This window comes from Periophthalmus magnuspinnatus, chromosome 19 (genome assembly GCF_009829125.3).
Source record: "Periophthalmus magnuspinnatus isolate fPerMag1 chromosome 19, fPerMag1.2.pri, whole genome shotgun sequence".
In the NCBI taxonomy this organism is placed as follows: Eukaryota; Metazoa; Chordata; class Actinopteri; order Gobiiformes; family Gobiidae; genus Periophthalmus; species Periophthalmus magnuspinnatus.
The window spans coordinates 18,100,169-18,123,710 of NC_047144.1; the positions used below are offsets into that span (position 1 = coordinate 18,100,169).

General features: G+C 39.1%; 1 protein-coding gene and 1 non-coding gene across 2 annotated transcripts; both read right to left on the minus strand.

The window, feature by feature from the left end:
• Positions 1-520: 520 nt before the first annotated feature.
• On the minus strand, positions 521-18,605 carry polr3e (polymerase (RNA) III (DNA directed) polypeptide E). Its single transcript, XM_033985097.2, has 21 exons — positions 18,443-18,605; positions 17,648-17,748; positions 16,234-16,284; positions 15,224-15,301; positions 15,044-15,159; positions 14,313-14,395; positions 13,386-13,493; positions 13,247-13,296; positions 12,733-12,852; positions 12,420-12,505; positions 12,293-12,337; positions 11,707-11,798; positions 10,658-10,778; positions 10,383-10,464; positions 9,382-9,441; positions 9,157-9,314; positions 8,394-8,455; positions 7,899-8,305; positions 2,863-2,940; positions 2,656-2,778; positions 521-1,409 (listed from the first exon to the last, which is right to left on the minus strand). The coding sequence occupies exons 2-21, from the start codon at positions 17,687-17,689 to the stop codon at positions 1,353-1,355; spliced, it is 2,019 nt and encodes a 672-aa protein (XP_033840988.1). The 5' UTR covers positions 17,690-17,748; positions 18,443-18,605; the 3' UTR covers positions 521-1,352.
• Positions 18,606-18,729: 124 nt separating this feature from the next.
• Positions 18,730-18,811, minus strand: trnal-aag (transfer RNA leucine (anticodon AAG)). Its single transcript has one exon. It is a non-coding gene; the product is annotated as a tRNA-Leu (tRNA).
• Positions 18,812-23,542: the final 4,731 nt, after the last annotated feature.

Genomic DNA, 23,542 nt, shown 5'->3' on the forward strand with positions numbered 1-23,542 from the left:
CCTGGATATTTGCCTCTCGTTTTTATTGCACAAAAACAACTTGAAAAACATGTCTTATTGAGAGCGGCATCACCTCTCCACAGATTTGAGTTTAGAACCGATCTGTGGAACACTAAAGCCGCCGTGGACACTTGTTTTATCTAATTGGGTTTGTCTTTGTATTTTTAGTGGTGGTAACAAAAATGATCTCTTTTCTATAGTCAACTACTTCTAAAATGACTTCTCAGACTGTAAAGAAGTGGACAAAGTGAGTGTGATGTCACCACAGCATTCGGCTCCAACTGAAGCTCATCGAGGCTAGAGCAGTTATAGGGGCCAATAAGGAGCCAAATTTCATAAAATTCAAACCACAAGTATCACAGCAACCAAAGAGCCAATCCAGAGTGAGGTTGTTTAAGGTAACGCTCCTTCCCACCCACACCACTGGTTTACATGGCGGATTAGCATGGCATGTCCATTTACACACACACTGTCTGCTTTTGTGTTAATTGAAAAAAAAAACAAAAAAAAACCTACACAATAATGTGTCAGTGATTTATTTATATTTTACAGAAATGAAAAATTTGAATTTGTCACAGCTAAGTTTAGTCAGAACCTTTGAATATTTTTACACCGTTTGAGGCAGAGGCACTTTTAAGAGATTCGTGTTAGCAGCAAAATACGTCACAAAAGCCCCCAAAAGACCAGAACTTACAATCTCTAATTTGAGTTTTTCACAATCTTTGAAATTCACTCAGAAGCAAAACTAAAGCAAAAATAAACCTATATCAAATTTTATCAAATTTTGTGACATTTTGGTACAATTCTTATAACTGAATAATTTATTTTCATTTTTTAACAAGATCGCAGCTTTAAGTATGCCAATAACAAAAGGGCAGTTTGCTTGTTTTTTTTAAGCACTTTATGCTTCAAATGCCACTCAAACAAGATGAAGTTGTGCCGTATTTTAAATGAATTAAACCCAAACCTGCAGATTAACTTTTTTTTAACAGGAAGACTTAAAAATAGATGGAAATTCATTTTAGTGAAGTCAGATGTTGCTGATCGAGATTGTCTTAATGAAAAAACTTAATTTTGAAATTTTAAATCCTGCAAAACCGTTTATCTTCTGATTTCGTCTCCAGTTCTTAGTGAGATTAACTTCTGTCATTTCTCTACATTTAATTTCAAAATGCCTGAAAGCTGAAATGACAGGAACTCCACATCCAAAGCAGCCATTTGGTGACCCGCAGTCGGAGGAGCGTCATGATTGGCTGTGGGGCCTCTGTGCTGCCATCCTATTGGACAGTTTAAGGGTGCATTTGATGAGGTGGATTTTGGGGGCGGGGTCTGAGGGGGGGGGGGGCTCAGTGTCACGATGGACACGTCCCTCTGAGATACCACTGTCCTGAAGCGCTGATGCAGCAGTCCTGAAACATAAAAACAACATGGAGTCAAGTTAAAACATCACAAAGAACGAAACAAAAGTACCTCACAAACGTCCAGAGGTTTGACTCCTGCTCTAACACTGTGTACTGTCATCGTGTCCTTGGGCAAGACACTTTACTCAGTTTGATTATGTATGAATCATAGCCTCTGTAAAGAAGTGGACTAAGTGGGTCTGACGTCACCCACAGTGTTCGGCTCCTAATGAAGCTCATCGACACTAGAGCAGTTATAGGGGCCAATTTGAAGTCCAGTTCCTTATTTGGAATCACGACCTCGAGTATCATAGCAACCAAAGAGCCAATCCAGAGAAAGGATGATGAAGGTAACAAAATAAAAACACCACGATCATGTAGAGCAGGTTAATACGAACATTTAAGACCAAAATAATGAGTCTGACAGCAGCAGTTACAGAGAGAGAAGCCACGGTTTTTCAATACAAAGTGAATTGGAGCCAGAAGTTTGCCCATGATCACTTCCTGTTTGGAGCACGGCGGCTAGCAGGTTAGCTATGTCCATTTATATATACAGTCTATGGTATGAATGTGTTTAGTAGCCGTATCTTATCGAGCCTCTTCAACGACCACAAACTCACGAGATGAAATCATGAGCTCAACTGTGACTTTGAAAATTTGACCAGTTCCCACAAAACCTTTCGAAAGTTTTACATTTTTTTCGTATTTTATTCATCTTGTAATTTTTGTAGGCACGGAAATCTGAACTGCTTTTCCATAAATGTGTATTAAAAGATGCACTGTGTAACTTTTCTAGTAGAGGGTAAATGGTAAAATGGTACACAGTCATTTTTATACAGCTCTTTTCCACCTTCACGTTTGACGTTTATATCGAGAGTGGGATTCAAACTGCCAACCTTCAGATCGGTGGACAAAAGCTCTACCAACTGAGCCACTGTCACTCCATCTGCCTGTCTCCGTGGAAATATTGCCACTTTGTTTGAAATGTTTGGCAATATGGCATTAAACATATCCTGGTGGCATCTCCTGCTTGTCTCCATGGCGGTGGATATGTTACAGGCCAGATCTGTACCAAAGCGAGCCTGATCAAAGTAAGAATTCATGTTTTATCAATAAAAACGTGTAATTGTATAAGCGTAAGATTATCGTTTATCTCCATGTCGTTAACAGTGATGATGTTTTTAGCTTTAATAAACTTTACTGACCCTTTAGTTCATATAAAAGCCACATTACCACGTTCTCTCTGGTTCTTTACCTTAAGCAGTCGATCTACGTCTGTTTTGGGCACGTCTCCGACCTCCTGAGCCAGTTTGGTTTGCAACATGGTCCGTTTGATTCTGTAGTTTTTAGAGAAGAGTTCAAACATGACGCGCCGGAGCTGGGACACAACACAACACGTGTTATAAACCAGGGGACATACTTATAAAGAAATTAAATAAGAAAAGTCTTATACATGTTTTACCTTGTCTGAGTCCTCTCCTGAATCCCACAAACAAAAGACCTTCTGCTCGTCGGCTGCGAGTGTCGTCTGAGCAGGAAACTGGAGAAGATACAGAAGAACAACACTGAATATAGACAGCAGCCATTTTACATGTTCTGGCCCAGACGCAGTAAACTGAACCAGCCGTTAAGACCACTATGAACATCTGACTGTCCTGAGCTCTGATGATATTTTTGGGCGAATATATTGGACTGATTTAGATTTTATCCCTCAAATTATGTTATTTAAATTTACTAAAAACGCTCACTGCCATTTTTACCCCAAACCTTTGAGAGCTGCATCCTGTCTTAGCTGAACTGTCCTGATGCAGATATTTATTAAACTTAAAACTGTACACTGTTAAAACTAGAGAAAAACAAATAATAAGACCAGAAAAGACTTTATCTGGAGAAAAACAGTGGCTCATCTGGACGGCAATAAGTCAAGAGTGGGATTTGAAAGTCCGTATGTTCAGAAAGTCTTAAATTACAATAAACAGATCTATTGGTTTGACGTTATACAAACAGTAATGATCATGTTTTTTTCCTTTTAACAAATCCATCTGAATCGCTCCAGTCGCACACGAAGCATTTTTACGTGAAACCAGTTCTACATTCCCCTTTATTATAACGACTCCAGTTCTTTCATAAATGTTGAGACAGGAGTGACTCGTCTGATTCGAGCCCTGACTCCGTGTGCCACAGGCTGCAGCAGATTAAGCGCTTGCTAACGGCTAATGAGATTAGCTTTGAGGCTAATCAGGAGTTGTGTAACAAAGATGGCGTCTGACCAGCTCCTCCCTGTGGAGCTGAAATCCTCCAAAATCACAGAAGGGGGAGCAGCCCAAATCTGAACTAAACCAGAGATCTACGAGGTTAAAGCAGGCAAAGTCTCGACCTTTAACCTTTCACCTGGTTGAGAAAATAAGATAATGAGCCGTTATTACCACGCCGTACATTTCAGAAAACTTACGAGTGAAACAGTGAAGCTTTTTTCTATTTGATTAGTCAATAGATTTTTATAACCTGCACCTGTTTTTAATGTTTTATATGGAATTGTTTGTTTTCCTGTTTGTATTGTATTTTAAACAAAGTGCATATGAAAAAGAGAGTCCAAGTGCCCTCATACGGATCGCCTGTATAAATAAAATGGATAGATAGATAAGTAATATTTTACCCAGATAAAAAGGTCAAAATATTATCTGAGGGCTTTGAGATGGAGGATGCTAAAAGTTAAGTTTTTTTCTACATCTTGAGTTAATGCTGCCATCTTTGTTTAGTCCAGACAACAGTTCAGAACTATTAAAATGGTCAATGAATATTTTAACTGAGCAAAATATGTTTATAAATGCACGGCAAAAAGTCGAGCCCACATGGCAACACAATCGTTTTAGAAAATATCTTTGGTTGTAAAATTCTTCACTTTTTTTTTAGGAGAATTTCAACTGAAGAGTGAGTGTAGACCTGTCACTATAACACATTGTGAAGTTTGATATATTGCTGAAGTAAATATAGATGATAATTGATAATATTGAAACTCATTTTTGCCACTGACACAAAAAACCAAGAGCAGATTTAAACCTAAAAACTATTATAAATCTACAATATTGTTAAAAATCCTGAGCTGCAGTAAATAAACAGAATGAAACACTTAAGTCGTTAGTTTGAGCTTGATACAAAAAAAATACCATAACCAAAAACTTCCCAGTGTATGTGCACTTGTGTCTGCCAAAGTCTTCTAAAGGCAAAAGTACAAATCTGATCATGATCCTTATGTCTGTCTGTGCATTATACTGTCTCCATTAGAGAAACTCACATTATTATCAGCCCCGCCCCTTGTTTTGAGTCACTCATGTACTGAACAATCACTCGATATAGTGATAATCAGTCAACAGACCTAGTTAGCATGTTGTTAGCATGTTGTTAGCATGTCTTGTCTCTGAAAGCTGTGAAAAGTGCTTATAAACTTCTTATGAGGATGCATTGGTCAGTGAGGAACTTTGGACCACTGCAAACTGTCAGTAGTTAGTAACTCTTTGTTTGTTGTAGTATCTGTGAACCACTTTGGGCAGCTCAAGTTGAAGTTAGTATAAGGGATATTGTAATTTTGCACTCGTCTTCTCCATCTCCATCGCTCTAAACACAGGGCTGGTCCAGTCTTACACAGAGCTGCATTAAACAGTGGATTGAGTTACACTGATCCAGAGGGAACTGGAGGAGAGCAGGTTTAAAACGCCTCAGGTCAAGAATCTACCGTTAAAACCGTTAAAAGGAAGTCGATACAACAGAGTGACACAGAAACTCACTGTCCAGAGCCAGAGGGAGAGCCCAGACCAGAGGGGTTCAAACTGTCAAAGTGTTATTTCAGAGTAACCACGGGAGTCATGTTTGTGTCTTTTTGGTTACAGTTCAGCACAGACTGTACAAAGAAGTGGACCAAGTGAGTGTGACGCCACCCACAGCGTTCAGCTTCAGTCACATGAAGCTCATCGAGGCTAGAGCAGTTATAGGGGCCAATTTGGAGCTCCATGTTTGGAATTCAGACCTCAAGTATCACAGCAACCAAAGAGCCAATCTGGAGCGAGGCCATTGACGCCAACACTGCATCCTGCCCATGCCACTGGTTTAGCAGGGAGCAGGTGCTTAGCAACGCTGTCAATCAAACCTGTTGCTAACGCTATGTAGAGCAACCTCAGGGAAAGAGGGCGCCTGATTTGTCTGATATTAATGTTCATAAAAATAAACAGGATTTGAGGAACAATTATAAGCAGACACTGTCCATTTTTGACAAACATTTCAGAATTTATAAAAGAAGATTTTCAAAAGGTCAAGCACTAAAAATAGAACATTTGCAGGCAAGTAACCCACAACAATTTTGGAAAATGGTAAATCAATTAGGGCCTCAAAAAGTTAAAATTCCAATGGAAATCATTGTACATAATGGTGAGGGGGAGTTAAGCAAAGAGAAAGTGATTAAAAAAATGGGAAGATGTTTTTTCAAATCTTTATGCTGGGGGACTGTCTTCCTCTTAGTTTAACTGAAATTTCTCCAAAAATTGAATCAAAATCAAAGAGGATTTAGAGTTAATTATGAGGCAAGAAAGTTATCAGCCAAATACATTCCTAAACTCTAATATTACCTTGGAGGAAGTAAGCAACGCTCTGAATAAGGCAAAACTAAGGAAGGCCATGGGAGTAGAAGAAATTTCAAATTAAGTGTTAAAATGCCCACATCTTTTGAACGTTCTTTTTTGTTTAAGTTTTGTTTTGAATATGGTATTGTCCCCTCAATATGGCATAAATCTATAATCATACCCATTCCTAAGTCGGTAAAAGATGATCCCAGAGTGCCCCTTAATTATAGAGGACTCAGTCTTTTAAGTACACTTTACAAAATCTATTCCAGTATCCTGAATGCCAGATTGACACGGTTTCTTGAAAACACAGAATTGTTGGTGGATGAACAAAATGGATTTAGAAAACAAAGAGATTGTATTGATCATATTAACAGTTTCAACTATAGTGAGAACTCGACTGGCTGAAAATAAGTCCACTTTTGTTTGTTTCGTGGATTTTAAGAAAGCATTTGATTGGGTCAATAGGGATTTGTTGTGTTTCAAACTTCTTCAGGCCGGTGTTGATGGGAGATTTTATGGAGCATTAAAATCCCTGTATGCAGACTGTATTGGATGTGTTCAAGTGAATGATTTAAGGACTGAGTGGTTTCCTATACCTCCTAGTGTAAAACAAGGGGATGTTCTGTCCCCAAGCCTGTTCTCGCTCTTTATAAATGACTTGGCTCTTGAAATCAAACAGTTGGACATTGGTGTTACATATGGACAGTGATGTAGTGGACATTCTGCTCTGTGCTGATGATGTTGCACTCCTGGCTGAAACAGAAGAGGACCTACAGTCAATGTTAAATGTATTACAACAGTGGTGCTGTGGGTGGAGACTTGCTATAAATGAAGCTAAAACGCAAATAATGCATTTTAGAAAAAAGACAGCTCCTCAAAGTAAAAAGGTCCTTACATTCGGAAATGTAAATCTTGAGTATGTCCCTCAGTACAAATATCTGGGGTTCACTTTTGATGAATTTATGAGTTTTGTCAGTGGGGTAAAAATCCTTGCTGCTTCAGCCAGTCGAGGTCTAGGTTTTGTGATTAACAAAGTGAAAATGTGTAAAGATCTCGGTTATGAAACATATTCAAAGCTGTATGAGGCCTGTGTATCTCCTGTTTTAAACGTTGCTGCTGGTGTGTGGGGGCTAGACAAAGTTCTGCTTTGGATGCTGTGGAAAACCAAGCCATCTGCTGTTTTTTGGGAGTGCACAAGGGATCCTTCCCCTGGCCTTAGAAACTGGGAGGTTTTCTCAAACCCCTGAAGAAGACTTTGTGGTTTATGTGAGTTGGGCGAAGTAGAAAGTGAAGTTCATTTTTTGTTGTATTGTCCATTTTATGATGAATTTAGAAATCCTTTATTTGATGAAATGCCCTGAAATGTTCTGGTGTGATGATGACATGGTTGTTTAATTCTAATATTTATAAGTTGTCATCATTTCTATGTAAAGCCTGGAAGAAGCAGCAAATGAGTTTGTTTAAATGAGTTTATTGTCGTTTTCTGTTGTATCACACGTCTGGACTATTGTATTTTTGTTAATGATGTCTTATAAGCCCATTAAAGGGCTCAGCATTCTTTGTATGCAAGACACAATAATAAACTCAATCAATCATATCTTGATTTTTGGACACATATATGGAAATTGGCCCCTAATAGTTATTGGTGACGTCACACTCACTTAGTCCACTTTTTTATACAGGCTATGGTCACAGGTCAAGCTAGCATCATGTTGCTAGCTTTAAGTCATACTATAATTTGACCCCTCTTCCCTACACTCATCGAAAAGCCCGAAAAGCAGGACATCTGATTTAATTTGAGCATGGTTGACTCACTTCACTTTTCTAATTTGATCCACTGAACTTGTTCTAAACACTAATTACATAAGTAAACGGTACTCACAGGCACAGGGATCTGTCTGCAGTTATTCTGAAGGATGGCGTCCTGCAGCATGTGATCCGACATAGACGGTACCACCACTTTACCCGCCGGGATCGATGCCACGTGCAGCCCCAGAAGTCTCTTAAACTCACAAAGAGTCAATACAAAATGCTTCCTAAATATCTTCTTCACAAAGTCCGTCAGCTCGGGGGAGGAGGAGGAGGGGTCCGAATGGCTAGCACCATTAGCGTTAGCATGGTCCAAGTCCCCGTTCATAGATCCGTTTGAGAGATGAGGGGTTGTGTCCATAGGTTCCTCTTTGCACATGGCTTTTTTAGCGGCTAGCTCCTTCTTTAGCGTCGCCTGGTTAGAGTGAGCGCGTTCCTGGGCCATTTTTAAGCGCTGCTCGCCGGATATATGAACAGGTTCTAGAAAAAAAAGTCCAGATTAAGTCTTTAATAATCACAAATGTATGGAGTTATTATGAAAATGTGGATTCATTAAACTTTTTGTTACCGGGTTGAGGGGAGTTCTTTGGCATGAAGTCGTCTTTTGAAAAATTAAATACTTTTTCCAACCTGAAAGAAATACATTCATTAAGATTAGCATGTGTATTTGTAAGAAAGTAAAAAGTATCGCTGCGTAGAGCACATTTAGCATTTAGAAATTAAACGTATCCATGGAGACAAACAGGTGACACCATCTGGCTAATTTACAGGTCAGATCTGTGGAGAGGCGAGCCTGCTCACAATGAGAAAACATGTTCTTAAAAATATGTTGGAGAAATAAAAACTCCTTTAACTGAATAAATGCCATATTGATGTGTCTAAAGCCATACTGTGGAATATTCCAGGCAAAGCAATGACACCTCCATAGAGACAGGCAGACTCTACTAGAAAAGTTACATAGTGCACCTTTAAAGTTGCACTATGTAACTTTCGGGTGTAGGGTCCGCCACCTGCTTGTCTCCATAGAGATGTGATTGATTTCCCTGTAATGTTCCACAGTATGGCATTAAACACATTTATCTTGTGTTTATTTAATTGCAGGTGATTTAATTGCTATATTACCTTGAAAAAAGTGCATTCATGTTGCTCGCCTGTTCGCAGATATAACCTGTAACTCGGCCTGTTGGCATCGCGTGCTTGTCTCCATGGCGACAGATGTGTTCCACCCCATGGAATTAAACTTTCCAGGCAAATCATGTTCTTAGATAAAAGCAGGCAGCAGATCCTACACCAGAAAGGTTCCACAGGGCAACTTTAAATGTGTAACCTACTTGCTCTGAATCCCCATCCACAGCATGTTCTGCCTGTGAGCGATGTCCGGATGCTTCTTTATGAACTCGCGGTCGGTCGGAAGAAGAAATTCCCATCCGCGATTCACCCGAGGAGCGGCCACGTGCTCCAGGAACTCCTTCACGTCCTCTGGGGGGAGCTAGAGAGCACAGGAGGCTTTAAAGGTGATTCTAATGGACTCTGCAGTAGTTTAATCTGGTCTTTACTTTTATAATGGCGGCGACTTCCTTCCTCATGATGGAGCGCTCCAGCGTAAATCTCCACATCTGTTTGAACCAAAACAATGAAAACGTAGTCATTTTGAACATTTACTTAAGTTGTGAAAAACAAGGTGACAATATTAATCGAATAGTTTAATAGAACAAATTAAAGTTGTTTTAGTTCAATGTGTTAAGATTTACAAGATTACACTGCAGGGCATCTGGACCAATTTGGACTTTTTGTTTGCATCTGATTTTTTTTAATGTAGTCCTTCACATTACAACAAAAATGTGACTGCTGTTTACATTTATGTGATCGGCTACATTATAACCGTGTTCTGGCGCGAGAGAGTTGGAAAGACAATCGAGGACGTGTAAGTCACATGACTGCGCCACGTGTTCAGACTCCAGACACATCAGAGACGGATCAGATTTATGACAAACGAGTGAGGTCTGGGTCGGATTTGAAAACATCTGAATTAAACCGTTCACACCGACATGAAACAGTCGGATGCAGGTCACGTGGATTTGGTCTGAAGTGTGAACGTAAAATGAAGAATCAGAACCAACTTTTGAACTGGCAAATCACAAACGTCCCTTTAAGGAGAGTCAACTAACTGAAGTTTAGACAAAACATATTTAATATTAGTTTAGAAGTTAATATTTCAGTGTTCTCTCAAATGTCAAAGCCAAATATGTAATAATGATACAGAAACTTATATTTATTGAAGAGGGAGAAAAACGTTCACTTTAAAAATAAAGCCCAGATCAAGTCTATTGTATTGTAATGTTTCCTGTATGCGTGCGTCTGTGTGTGTATCTGTATGTGTGTGTCTGCGTGTGTCACTGTATATATGTTTGTATGTATGCCTAACACTGCTCCAAATCCACTTCTTTATATTGTTCTCAGGCAATTGTGAGGATTTAAGATGATTTTTTATTACATTTATTAAGACGTATTTAGGCTTAGTTTTTTCTAGTATTACTAAAGAAAAGGCAGTTTTTACCACAAAGTCTCTCCCTCGACAGAGCACTTCGGCCGGAACGCCGCTGTGAGCGCTGAAGCTGTTTTTGGGATATAAAACATCACTGAAAAAGACAAGATAGATAAAAATTAGAAGAGCAAAAACAGCCGCCATCTTTGTTTGATCAAGTCATTTCTGTCTGAGGTTGTGTCCCGTTTGTATCAGTGTAAGGCAGAGCACGGGCCGGTGTGCTGGGATAATGTTTCATGCAAATGTTAAACTGCTGAGAGCTTTTGCATGTGTGTCTTTTGTCTCACCTTTTCACGACCCAGTTTCCCTGAACCAACAGCGCCACCTGCTGGATGCACCGCAGCACTGCAGTGGAGTCTGTGCCAGAGGCGAGGAGCCCCATCAGGTTTGCAAAAGGCATCAGCTTCACTTTAGAGAAATAAATAGAGATGGTGAATTATTTATGAAGGATTAGGAGAGACCCATAAAGTAACACTGAGCAACTTCTAATACTGAGTTTCAGATCACCGCAGTCTAGACCAATCATTTAACACATTTGTGAATTTACCTTTTGGATATTTCATGGTAAATCATGCATAATCAATATAACAGAGTAGACGATAACATTTTGAAGTGTGATATTTTGCTGAAGTAAATGCAGACGATAAACGGAAACCATAAACCAGAAATATCCCCCAAACGTACTCTCAATCAAAACTATTGTAAAAATATGAGCTGCAATAAATAAGAAAAATCAACTCTTAAGTAATGAGTTTGTGTCTATAATGAGTCATAGAAGTTCATATTTCAAGCCTCTGCACCTCAGATCTGATCATTGCACAAGTGGGAAAATGTGGGTTATTTATCTGTAATAAGAAAAAGAAACATAAATATTGACTCCAAAAATGCCTGTTCCATCTGTGACGTTCTGAACCATCAGTGGATGTAGTGATCATCAGGACAGGTTCAAATATGGAGCTTTTAAGCCTTTATTGTTTTTACATAGAGACAATTTATGAAAAAAGTGTATAATGGAAAAAGATCTGAAAATGCTTTTTGCCTTTTGACTTAATAATGCGGAAATATTTGTTGTAAATATATGGATGGACCAGACAACATTTATGATTCTCAAAATACAGTTATGAATATTTGAACAGTCTCGTCTCGATTATTCCAGTTAATTGTAGCAGCAGTATAATCTGTGTTTACCCGACTCAGAAAACTGCACATATTCCTTCATTATTTCAAAGCTGACCACATCCACTCTGTCACACACACCACATTTATACCAGGGTTTTTACATTTTTTACACATTTATTATGTTTTTGGTTGTAAGACGATGCTTTTTTCCTCTTACCGTTCTTCATGAGGGTCTTGACCTGCTCCGCGAGAGGCAGAGTCCTGAGCTGTGCCATAGACAGAACATTACTGGGACCAGTTGGCTGCACTCTACAGAAACAAAACACAATGTTATACACTACACTACTACTACTACTGTTCATACACGACCAGTCAGAGGTTTGGAGGGACCTCATTCAATGTGTTTTTTTTTCCATTTACAGATTTGCATATAAATATATAATTAAAATGTCGTAGTTATTTTACTAGTTTTCTTTACTACATAATTCCATGTATCTTACTTCATATGTTTGACGTTTTCTGTGTTTATTTTTACTACTTTCTACGTTTTATATAAAGAAAAAAAAAAGTTGAATGTGTCTAAAGCATTAACATTTCCACGGAGACGAGCAGGTCTTTAACCCTCCAACAAAAAGTTACATAGTGCACCTTTAGGGCACTTTTTGTGATGATGTTTTCGGTAAATTTTTATTTAAAATAGACATCTCTGGCTCTGGACATCGCCATTAAAAAGACCCAAACGGATCATTGAATAAAGAGACTCAAGATTAACTAAAGAATGAATATTAAACATAAATACTTACACTTTCTCTTCTGTTTGTGGAGGCATCAACATAGAGAGATACTCCCTACAAAGTAATGAACATTTTAAAGTATATCCACAGGTGACAGAGCAGTAGTTCAATGATATTAACAGAACATTGGATTTACTTTGGCGTTTTGACCAGCTCTGAGTTCTGAAAGGCGTCCACAGATTGGCAGTACAGATACTGTTTTTCATGCTCCGAACGAGAATCCTGAAATAAGAATACATTAAATTAAATCATTTTATTTTCAAAACCACAAACTACTAATAAAAACATAAACTCGGCCTGTTACAGAAACGATACACTGTCAAACTCAGACTAATCCTCTGTGTGTTTTTTATACAGATTAATATCAGTCTGGTCCCTCTTCTTAGTTTAATCCAATGCATTTGACATCATTGACCTTTGTATTAAATCTATTGTTAAAACCATGGGACCTTTATGCCGTGGTAACGCAGGTGGACCCACGGCTCCTCGGCCTGTTTCTTCTGGAGAAACTCGTAGGACTGGATCCTCCTCTGCCGCGCCTGCTCCGACTCAGGGCGAGCAAACCTCACCTACAAAATAAAACATAGTAAAAGGTAAATGAAACCAAACTTATATTTAAAAGGTAAAGGACACAGAAGTACAACTGGTCTAATCACACAACATCAAAAGATACACTACGGAACTTTAATGTTGCTAGTTATTATATACAACTGCATGTGATGCTACAGGTCAGATCTGTGGAATGGTGAGCCCAGGAAGAATAGGAGTCGCTAATCCAAATAAATACAATCAGAGTTTTTCACCCTTAACTAAATAAATGCAATGTAGACAAGTTTAATGCCATACTGAGTAACATTTCAGACAACTCAATAACATCTCAACAGACCGAAGCAGATGATGGACCCAAGCAAGAAAAGTTACATAGTGAACCTTTAAAATCATAAAGTCGTGTGTGTGTTTTACCGTTATGGCCTTGGCCTCTTCTTCAGCTTCATCTTGAGAAGAATCCCCACCTACAAAACAAAATATTTATAAAACTACCGACATCTACATTAAACTCCAACTCATTCACCCACACCCACATCCACGCCCTCACACCCACCCTCCTTCTCCGCCTCCCTCTCTCGGGTTTTGCTGTCGGCTTTGTCCAGGTAAGAAAAACTGGGTCTCATCTGAAGGATTCCAGTCAGAGGAGTCATGTGAAGTTCACCTGGAAAAACACAAAAAGATCAAAATGGCTGGTTTGGTTTGTATTTGTTTGTCTTGGTTTGTTTTATCACCGCTCGTCACTACCGTAAATTTTGAACTATAGAGTTGCACCAGCTAAATTTTAAAAGAAAATCAATTTTGTACATATATAAGCCGCAATTGAATATAAGCTGCAGGTTTTCATGTTGTAACATGAGATATTTACACAGAAAGACAGTACACGCAAGTTGTTTTTTTTTTAAGACACTTCTTTTTAAACTGTGCCTGAAAATCAGGACCAACGCGCCATCAGCACGGGATGAACATGCCTGCACGTTTACAAAATAAAACAGCACTAACACGGCATCAAGAGAGCACCAACACGACAAGAACATACCTGGAAAACTAGTGTATTCTTCAGCGCATAATCATTCCCAATGTCTATCTCCCTTTTGCATTTACTGGTAGTGTCCCCCCCGTGGCCGTTAGCCAGTAAAAATCTTTAAATTAGCTGCACCATTGTATAAGCCGCAGGATTCAAAGTGTGGGGGAACAAAGTAACGGCTCATAGTCCGAAATTTACGGTATGTTTGTTATATTAAATAAATTAAAAATATTACATTTACATCTACAGCAATAGGTGGATGAAAAATGGAAAAATACAACTACATATAAATAAATGTACAAAATAAGTTTCGATTAGAGGAAAAAAAAATCTATAGCGATAAACTTCTATATCCGTTTCCATGGGGACAAGCAGCTGGTGAATCCATGCCAAGAAAAAAAATGTCTGGTTTAAGATTTGATTTGTAAGAAAATTAAGTTGATGAAGTCACTGAACCTTTGCGAAACACAGCGGCGGCGTATCGAGACGTGTTTGTCGTGGCCTGGATGGAGGAGAAGGTCTGTTTGTCCATCATTTTCCTGGAAATCAAAAAATAAATGGGGATATTTAGTCAGAGATCGACAGATGTGTTTTTTTCCCTGGCTGATGGCATTTCTCCAAATTCTATCATTTAAATTGACTCCAAACTCGCACTAAGCCCCTTTATTGTCACAGTCTTATACGAGGGCTGTGGTCACGATTATGCAGCTGTCTCTTCATGTTTAAGTGTTAATATAAAGCTTTGTGTGGATTTTTAGGCAGCGGTGTTACTCAAACAATAACATCAAAAAAAGAGGCCATTTGCTTGACCCAGAGGATAAAAGGAGGAATGTGAACTGACCAGTGGATCGAGAAAGGTGCTTAGGTCAACAAACTACTAACTCAATGGAACAAAATGTGTTTAAGGCCTGTACGATTTGGCAAAATATGACAGATTTTTCTGATAAGCAACTGCGATTAAATTAGTGATTTATGTTTTAATAAAAGGGATTCTGTTCAAAGTTCGCAGTTTAAAACGGATCCAGAAAAAGTTACCAAAGACTGAAATATAAACTGACAAGCTTATACAGGGAGGGCATCTGACACACACAGGGAGATTTGAGTCCAGTTCTTCTTTGAGCACGATTACACAAGCAGCTCTAATATAGATGTAATTGAATTGATAAACACACAAACATTAAACATACACAGAATAGGTGTTGCTCTCGTCGTACGTGGTGCCGTCCACGTTCAAAGCGATCTGCTCTCCTTTACTGCGACAGTAGTTTGGGCTCATCGTGTCCATAGCCATCTCCAGCTCCAACTACAAACGAAATACAATAATAATTTCACATTTCCCTGGTATTTATTGGTCCGTGAGTCCTTACCCGCTGCTGTTTAGGCTTGATTTTAGCAGCTAAGTGATTGACGTCATCATAGTTCATGGTAGAAGGCCTGACCGGATACTGAAAACAAACAACGGGTTTGGATTAATGTCGAGACACAAAGATACAGGATTTTAGTGTCTCAGTGTCTACGGCAGCATAAGAATCTCTATTAAAAGCGTTTGAGAGCAGGTTAAAGGTCCTATATTACACAAAACTGACGCCTGTGAGCTTTAATCCGTGTTATAATGCCGTGTCTTCCTCAAAAACAGACCTGGAATTGTGTTTTGTTTCATTCATACATGTTTGAGTAACACTTTATTATTACATCTTCAAAGCTCAAAATGCTCTGTTCCACCTTGTTATGTCATGAAGTGGTAGTTTTCAAGTTAACGGCTCCTTTTACCTTTAGTTCAGTAGAGATCGGAAATTCCAGGACTGAATTAATCCAAATGATTCTAGTGAAGGTGTTTGGAGTTTAAAAACACAGTGGAGCACTTCCTGTATTACCACATGATGACATCCCAAGGTGGAAGTGTTTTCAGTTTGAGAGAAGAACTCAGCCTAAACATGCAGGGTTTGTGTGTTAAACATGTGTGAATGAAACAAAACACAAGTCCAGGTCTGTTTGTGATGAGGAAACAACATTAGAACAGAGAATAGTGTCATATGGGCCCTTTAAAAACAAAATTTAACTGCAAAGTAGGACTACAGCTACCGATTCTTTTAGTAGTTGAAAGTTAGAATTTATTTTGTACATTGACACATTTTTTAATACTGTTTTAACCAAATGAAGGTTGAAATAATTAAACCATTGCAGTCCTATTGCAAAGTTTAATTTTCTCTGTAGACAGTTTAGTTTTTAAGAGACAAGAAAACATATACACAATAAAAAACATGCCATACAAAGGAGTCATCATAGTCTATATACAGTCTATAGAAATATTTATGTGAATCACTGAGCCTTAACAACAAGCTCAGGGTCACGGAGATCGAAAAACAACAAGACTTACCTGGAGAAGATAGAGGTTTTCTGCGAGGCTTTTGGCGAGATACACATCGATCTAAACAAATAAAAAAATACATTGTGATCACAGGCATGTTTGTGACATTACATCTGTTTAAGGAGATGGAGAAACTGAGAATGCTGGACACGTAAATGCGTACGTAACTGCACGTGTGCAACTGCGAATGCTGGAGACATAACTGTGTGTGTAACTGTGAAATGAGCAAATTATGAAACAAAATGTGTCCATAGACTTTTATTGCGCCCAAGAGGATTTTCAGGTTTACAATCCCAATTTTATTATTTTTTAATTTAATAAAACCTGTTTCCAAAGAACTGCTTCCTAAGCCAGATGCATGTCTAGACTTGTTCACATACAAAGACACAAGGGACAGCAGTAGTTTCTTTCACCTTTGTCCCACCACAAACTGGATTAGGAGATTAAAACATGTTTAGTGCTGATAGTCAGGTCCGGAGAGACGAGAGAGAGTGATCGCGACACTCTGGTTTCTATGAAAACGTGTTAGCTTCTGTTGCTGTAAACAGGCCTAAATGACATATCTTTGACTGTTTTAATTTTTATCTTGTGTAAGTTGACATAAATTAGTTACTTCTGAAACATGTTAATGAAGCCAAAACACTTCCCTCACCCTCATCTTAACCACCTTCTTCACCTTAAATCAGACCTATTGAGCTTGTGTCTCTATAGTTCTCATGTCTGACACCTGTGAATCATTATGTTATAATTTACACATTTTAAATCACAATATTAATCCAAAACGACTTAATAAAAGAAACAAGTCCGCTGACTTCTGCATTAGAAAACTGCCGTGGCCAATGGGAGCCGACATCATTGGAAACGTCATCACAACAAAGCGCCGCATACTGTCGGCACTCCCTATGGATAGCTGCACATCACACTAGCGAGCAGCACTTTTTTTTTCCCTTTGTACCAAAATGACTACGCAATGCTGCCGAATCCTACAAATATAACCAATTAAGAACATAAAACTGAAACGGAAATAAGAAAATATGAGATTAAAGATTACTCAAACATGAATCATTCCAAATACAACTTCAGAGGCTCAATGAGAAGAAAAAACTGGAACATGGTTAAAAAATTTGAAAAAAAAAAAACAGTTTGTAAAATAGATTTGACTTAACATAATCTTAACCACTTCCCTAACCTTTACTTTAACCATATCTCCTTAAAAATAATCCTGTTCCTAAACTTCATCACATTCACCAATCACAGCAGACAGTCCGTCCACACCCGACGCTTTAACACATTAACCTTTTTACATCAAATGCTGTTCCTTTTGCAATTGGACCTTATCCCCGCTATTCCAATATTTCCATGTACATGTTACACTTCACATATGAAACTGCATAAAATAACTAGTATATTTTAACCAACATACCTCTTCTATAATAGGGTCATCATCGTCTCCACTGGCCATCATGACAAGCGCGGACTCAGAAACCAGAACACACGGCTGGTAGCAGATCTCAGAGACCTAACCTGGAAAGACATAGATATAGTGACAAAACATTACATTTTTTAAGTTTTTAGTGCAGACCTGCATCATGACATCACCATTGCATTGTGGTGATTCAGCAAATACTACAGGCCTACTAAGCCAGAAAAAGCTAAATGTTTTTGCTCTTATCTGTGCAGGAGACTTCCACAGAGCTGAGCTGGTTTAAGATGATGAGAGATGAGCTCGTGCTGTAGTCTGATTGTTCTGGTTAATCAGGCACAGGTATGATGCAAGATAGTGCAACTTAAAGCACTACAGACACACAAAACATAATGAAACTCGCTACGAACAGATTCATAACAGCAGATTCGCAACTTTGACAAACATTACAGATGATTTAAAGTGATAAAACAACTGATTGTATTAAAAACAACAGTGTTAACTTGGGAACTAGCAGCACACCGGTTTAAAGAGACTAGGCCTTCTTTAGTTTATTTGCAGTTTTTGACAAATTTTAGACGCAATTTAAAAATAATTATTAGCAGTACAGTTAGAATAACAACTAAATGCACGCTAAAATTAAGTACAAACGTGACTGTCAAAGCGGAAAAGCTGAAAGAGTCACTAGGTAGCGTTAGCATGCTAGCTCCGAATGCTAACAAACACATGCTAGACTAAATGAGCGCACGCGCCACGTTAGCGCTGAATTTTTACGAGTTTATGAGAGTTCTTCACCTGGTCACCCCACGGGACTCCTCCGGCTCTCTCATCCGGGTTTGGGCCGTGTCACAGCGGCTCTTGGACGGGTCACTGTCCGGTCCAGAGCATCTGAGAGTCTGTGGAGTGGGTCATGACTGCTCTAAACACGTGGGAGGAGTCCATGCCCACAATTCACTGCGCTCAACACATTTTTTTTTTTTTTTAATAAACTTTCTTTTTGTCAGGGCTGTGTTTAAGAACCAGCTGCACTCCGCCGTGTGATGTTCTGCTGGTGTTACGTTTGTTCTTTATTAAAAACATTTTGGCAGCGGTGGGATTCGAACCCACGCCATCGAAATGACTGGAGCCTTAATCCAGCGCCTTAGACCGCTCGGCCACGCTACCACATAATACAAAAACACATGCAAATGAGTCCGCCGCGGCCTTACGTCACAACCAGAGGAGGAAGAGTACTCAGTTTTGTTATTTAAGTAAAAGTACAGATGAGAAAAAACAAAAAACACGCCAAGTAGAAATTAAAGATAAAATCATGGCAAAACAAAAAGTAGAATAAGTGTAAGTTGATGTTTCGGAGTTCAACCAGAAGAAGGCGTAGTTGTCACACGAATGAATCAGGTTTGTTTGAGTGTGCGGGTGTACCCTCTACTGGAGACAGTAGATTCAGCCTGTGTAGGAACTCTGTCTAGTTTTAATATTTTGTAAACAAATTTCAAATGCCACATTATTGGAGCCATCTGACATTTTGGCATTGTAATATTTTCCATCAACATCCTGAATAAGAATAATTGAATAATTCACTGAAAAAAAATTCAAAATGAAGTCGATTTGCACCAATATGAAAACCATGTGTCCATGTCTGGAGTGGGCTTTTTATAAACATGTATATAAACATCATTGGTTGAACAGTCAGATCTGTTGACTCACGGGTTGATGGTGCAATTCCAGCTCCCACAGTTGAATGCTGTCATCACATCCTTGGGCAAGACGCTTAACCCCCCTCGCCCCCTGGTGAGAGGGTTGGTGGTTCCTTGATGTAAAGCGCTTTGAGCCTTGAAGCTCACCATAAAAATGCAACATTTTTCACCACTGTTGTCCTTTAATTAAAATCAGCTTTGTAAATTCTGAATCTTGTGATGTTTCTGTTTCCTCAGCAAAAACATCCGTGGAGATTGTTGTTTGTTCTTAGTTTGAGTAATAAAGCATCCGCCCATCCATCCACTCACCCATCCATCCATGCATCCATCCATCCACTCACCCACCCATCCATCCACCCATCCGTCCACTCAGCCATCCATCCACCCATCCACCCACCATCCATCCATTCATTCATCCATCCACCTACCTACCTTCCCATTCATCCGCCCATCCACCATCCATCCACCCACCCATCCATCCACCAAACTACCTACTCATGCATCCACCCATGCACCCACATCCATCCACCATACATCCATCCATCCATTCATTCACCCATCCACCCACCTACCTACCCATTCATCCGCCTATCCACCATCCATCCTTTCATCCACCCACCCACTCATCCATCCATCCACCCACACACCCATCCATTCATCCATCCATCCACCCCCCCTTCCACACATCCATTCACCCACCCATCCAGCATGAGCCATGAAAAAACCCATGTCAGTTGATGTCTACACATAAAAGGCTGTAGTTAGAACACCAATAAAAAGCTAATCAAACATTTTAAAAGTGTCATAAAACGTTAACAGACAGATCTGGCTCTTTATTTTAGAACAATAGAGGGCAGTGTTGAGATGATGTTTTATTTGCCCAAAGAGTCAAATGTCTGAGGGCTTCATAACGTCACATGTAGTGTGATAAATGCTTTTGAGTTGTGTGGGTCTTTTATATCACTGTTTACAGGCCCTGCACAAAAGGCTCACTGTTACTGCTGAATACACAAAGAAACCATGTTATAAAGTTATATTTTGAGTTTGGATTCTTAAAAATAGACCTCAAACATGCAGCAGGGGACAAGGGCAGATAGAAGCATGGAAACACAAAAAAGCCCAAACAGACCAAACATTTCATCGTGTAGTAATGTCATTAAAAAGATTTGCCATTCATACGAGATTTAATTATGTAACTGTCTCTGAATGAGCTCACTCTGCCATTGTGACAGATCTGCATGAGATTCATATAAATAAAATGGGAGTATTGTTCTCAAAATAAATAAATCAAATTCCACTAAATTTATCTTTTTCCAGGGCAGAGAAGTGCTCAGTCTAACCACATGTTGGAGCTGTTTGTGTTGGTTCCTTTATGTTTAGTTAATATATATGTTTTTATATGTTTTTGCCGTACTTGTGACACCAGACGCAAACACAAGTCCAAAGCACCGTGTTCACATCTACACTGACACCGATCGGATCTGAGCAGCTGTAACTCATCTTAAGGCTCATTATATCAAGATCCTAGCCTATTGACACATTGCAAACACCAGTGTAATGAGGCCAGTCCTGTGTGATGTCACATAGTACTAGAAGTCGCAGAGGCCACCGGGGGCAGCACACACCTAGAGTCCGACTTTTTTGAGAACGCTGGAAATGCTCTAACATTCCAAAAATGACTGGGTTGGTTTAATGGAGAGAAAATTGGATTTAGTTTAGTTCCACTTAAATGTTTCCATCTGATTTTATTTGTATATTTATATTTATTATTTGTATATTTATATTTATATCTTTTTGTTTGTTTGTTTGCTGAACATGGTCAACATAAAGCACTTTTCAGTACAGTTAAAAATTCAGTAGAAAGTACAGAGACCTGCTCTCAGATGTAGTGAAGTAAAAAGTACCCACTTTAAAATATTTTAGTAGAAATACTTTACATTAATATAACTGTACTTTTACTTTTGTACTTTATTACTTCATGGTGTTGTATTTTACTTCTGGGTTGTTCTTTTAAAGTAGAAAGGAAGGAAAAATACTTCCCATTTGAGTTAAAACAATCCCAGGAGTTGAACCCAGGACCTTCTTGTTGTGAGGCGAACGTGGTGAACACCTGTGTTTTTCCCGTCACACTGAAGAGAAGGGCCGGCCCATCCCACAAGAGGACTGAGCAGCTGCTTAGGGCCCCGAGGCCACCAGAGGGCCCCCAAGAGCTCATACATTTATAGTGAAAATAATGATTGGAAAGTTTTTTTTCTGACAAATAAATGACGCTCAGGTGTTTGTGTCTACATATCCATCTTAAACAATTAGTTTTATTTTCTGTAACTATATATGTGCTACCTACATTTGTTTTTGAGTCAGGCAGTGGTGTGGACAGTTACATGTTTACACCGGTGTGAAGGACCCCTCCCCTCCAGGTGCACTGTGGGAGTGAAGAGGCAGCAGAGGGACATTTGAATGTGTGTTTTACAAACTAAAAGAGTAAAAGTTAGTGGAGTTAAGTGTATCTAAAGTTCGAGACAATGTATGAAGAGCCCAGAGGAAGATCGTTTTGGGGACAGGACTTTTCAGAAGAGAAGACTCGAAATATGTCCCCATTTTACATCAGTGGACCTGCAGATAAAACAGTGAAGCTGGACATGTGTAATTCTGCAGACAGGACACACCTCAGAGGGACAGAGGACAGACAGGACACACCTCAGAGACATGAGGACAGACAGGACACACCTCAGAGACACGAGGACAGCAGGTGAGTCTTTTTATTACACTGTCTGTTTTTGGTTGTGTCTGATCCTTTTGTCTCTAAACATCAGATGATGTGACACTGATTATGGCACAAACCTGTTACATCTGCTGAACGAAAGAACGACCTGTGAACGACTCCTGAATGTGTCGTGAATGCTCATACCACTTTGCAAAACGAGTACAAGTACTTCATTTTGAGAACTCGCCGATACTGAGTAAAAATACCGTTTCCAGCCATTACTTTTACTGGTGTTTGATTATAGTAGTAAATCGAATTAATTTCATTGGATTTTGATAGTATACACTAACTTTTCATCTTTTCAACTTTTCATCATTCTTATCATATCGACTGAAATCACTGTAGTTTGCCTCTGGCTTTAATATTTACCACTTCCTCTTTACAGACTGCAGCTTTGCGCTAACTGCTAACATGCTAACTGCTAACGAGCCACTGTTAGCATAACAGTGACTGTTGTGTTACTTTTACCACGGCCACACTTTGACCAATATGTTCATGCTGTACGTCTTTTAAAAGCTCTAAACTCGCTCTGTTCGCTAAATGTGTTTGTCAATTAAAATAAATTACAAAGCAGGACGAGCAAGTAATCGCTAGCGCTACTTAGCAACGTTAACATGCTACTATTGTAAACACAAGCACTGCGCTGATCCTCTGTGAAATATAAAAACCTTTAGAGTCCTAAATATTTGTATATTTCCTGTGACAGTCACATGTGTCACAGCTTAATGTGCAGAACAGTGAATGTGCAGCTTTATGTCCAGAGCTGATCTGTGGAGAGATGAGCTGTGAGTCAAACAAGAGGCAGCACAGATACAGTGGTATCGGCTTGTGGTATCGGCAGCCCATTGATGAGTACGAGTACTGGCACTCAATACTGGCATGTATCTGTGCATCCTACTCATTAATATGTGCATTTATGTGAAATCACAGCATCCAAAGCCTCACAATAAACATAAAAAGAATGTGATCCTAAAATCCTCTTATTTAATGTTCAGTTCCTCCAAATGATGTGATGATTATAAATCTGATGTAATGTCTCTCTTATGCAACTCTTAACTTGGTCACTACTTTGTACTTCTTGAGTGATATGACTTTGAAGTAAGTGTATGCAATTTTGCATTTTAAGGAAAAAATTTCCAGAATTTTAAAATTTCAGACCTGCCTTCCTTACATGTTTTTATATTGTTATACTTGTGGTTATTTCTGTTGTGAGCCTCTAGAATTTGCAGTCTTTTTATAACTGGTTGTGATGATGTCTTAATGTTGTCAAATATGAATATGTGGCACTGAAGTGGAGCTTCAGCTTAGGGCCCCCTGAAGGCTAGGGCCAGCCTTGCTGGAGAGGTCATGTGACACCTGTCATGTGACATTTGCCATGTGGTGACTGCTCTGTGCTGGTGAATAATGGATCATAATCTAATGGAGTTGGTGTTTGAG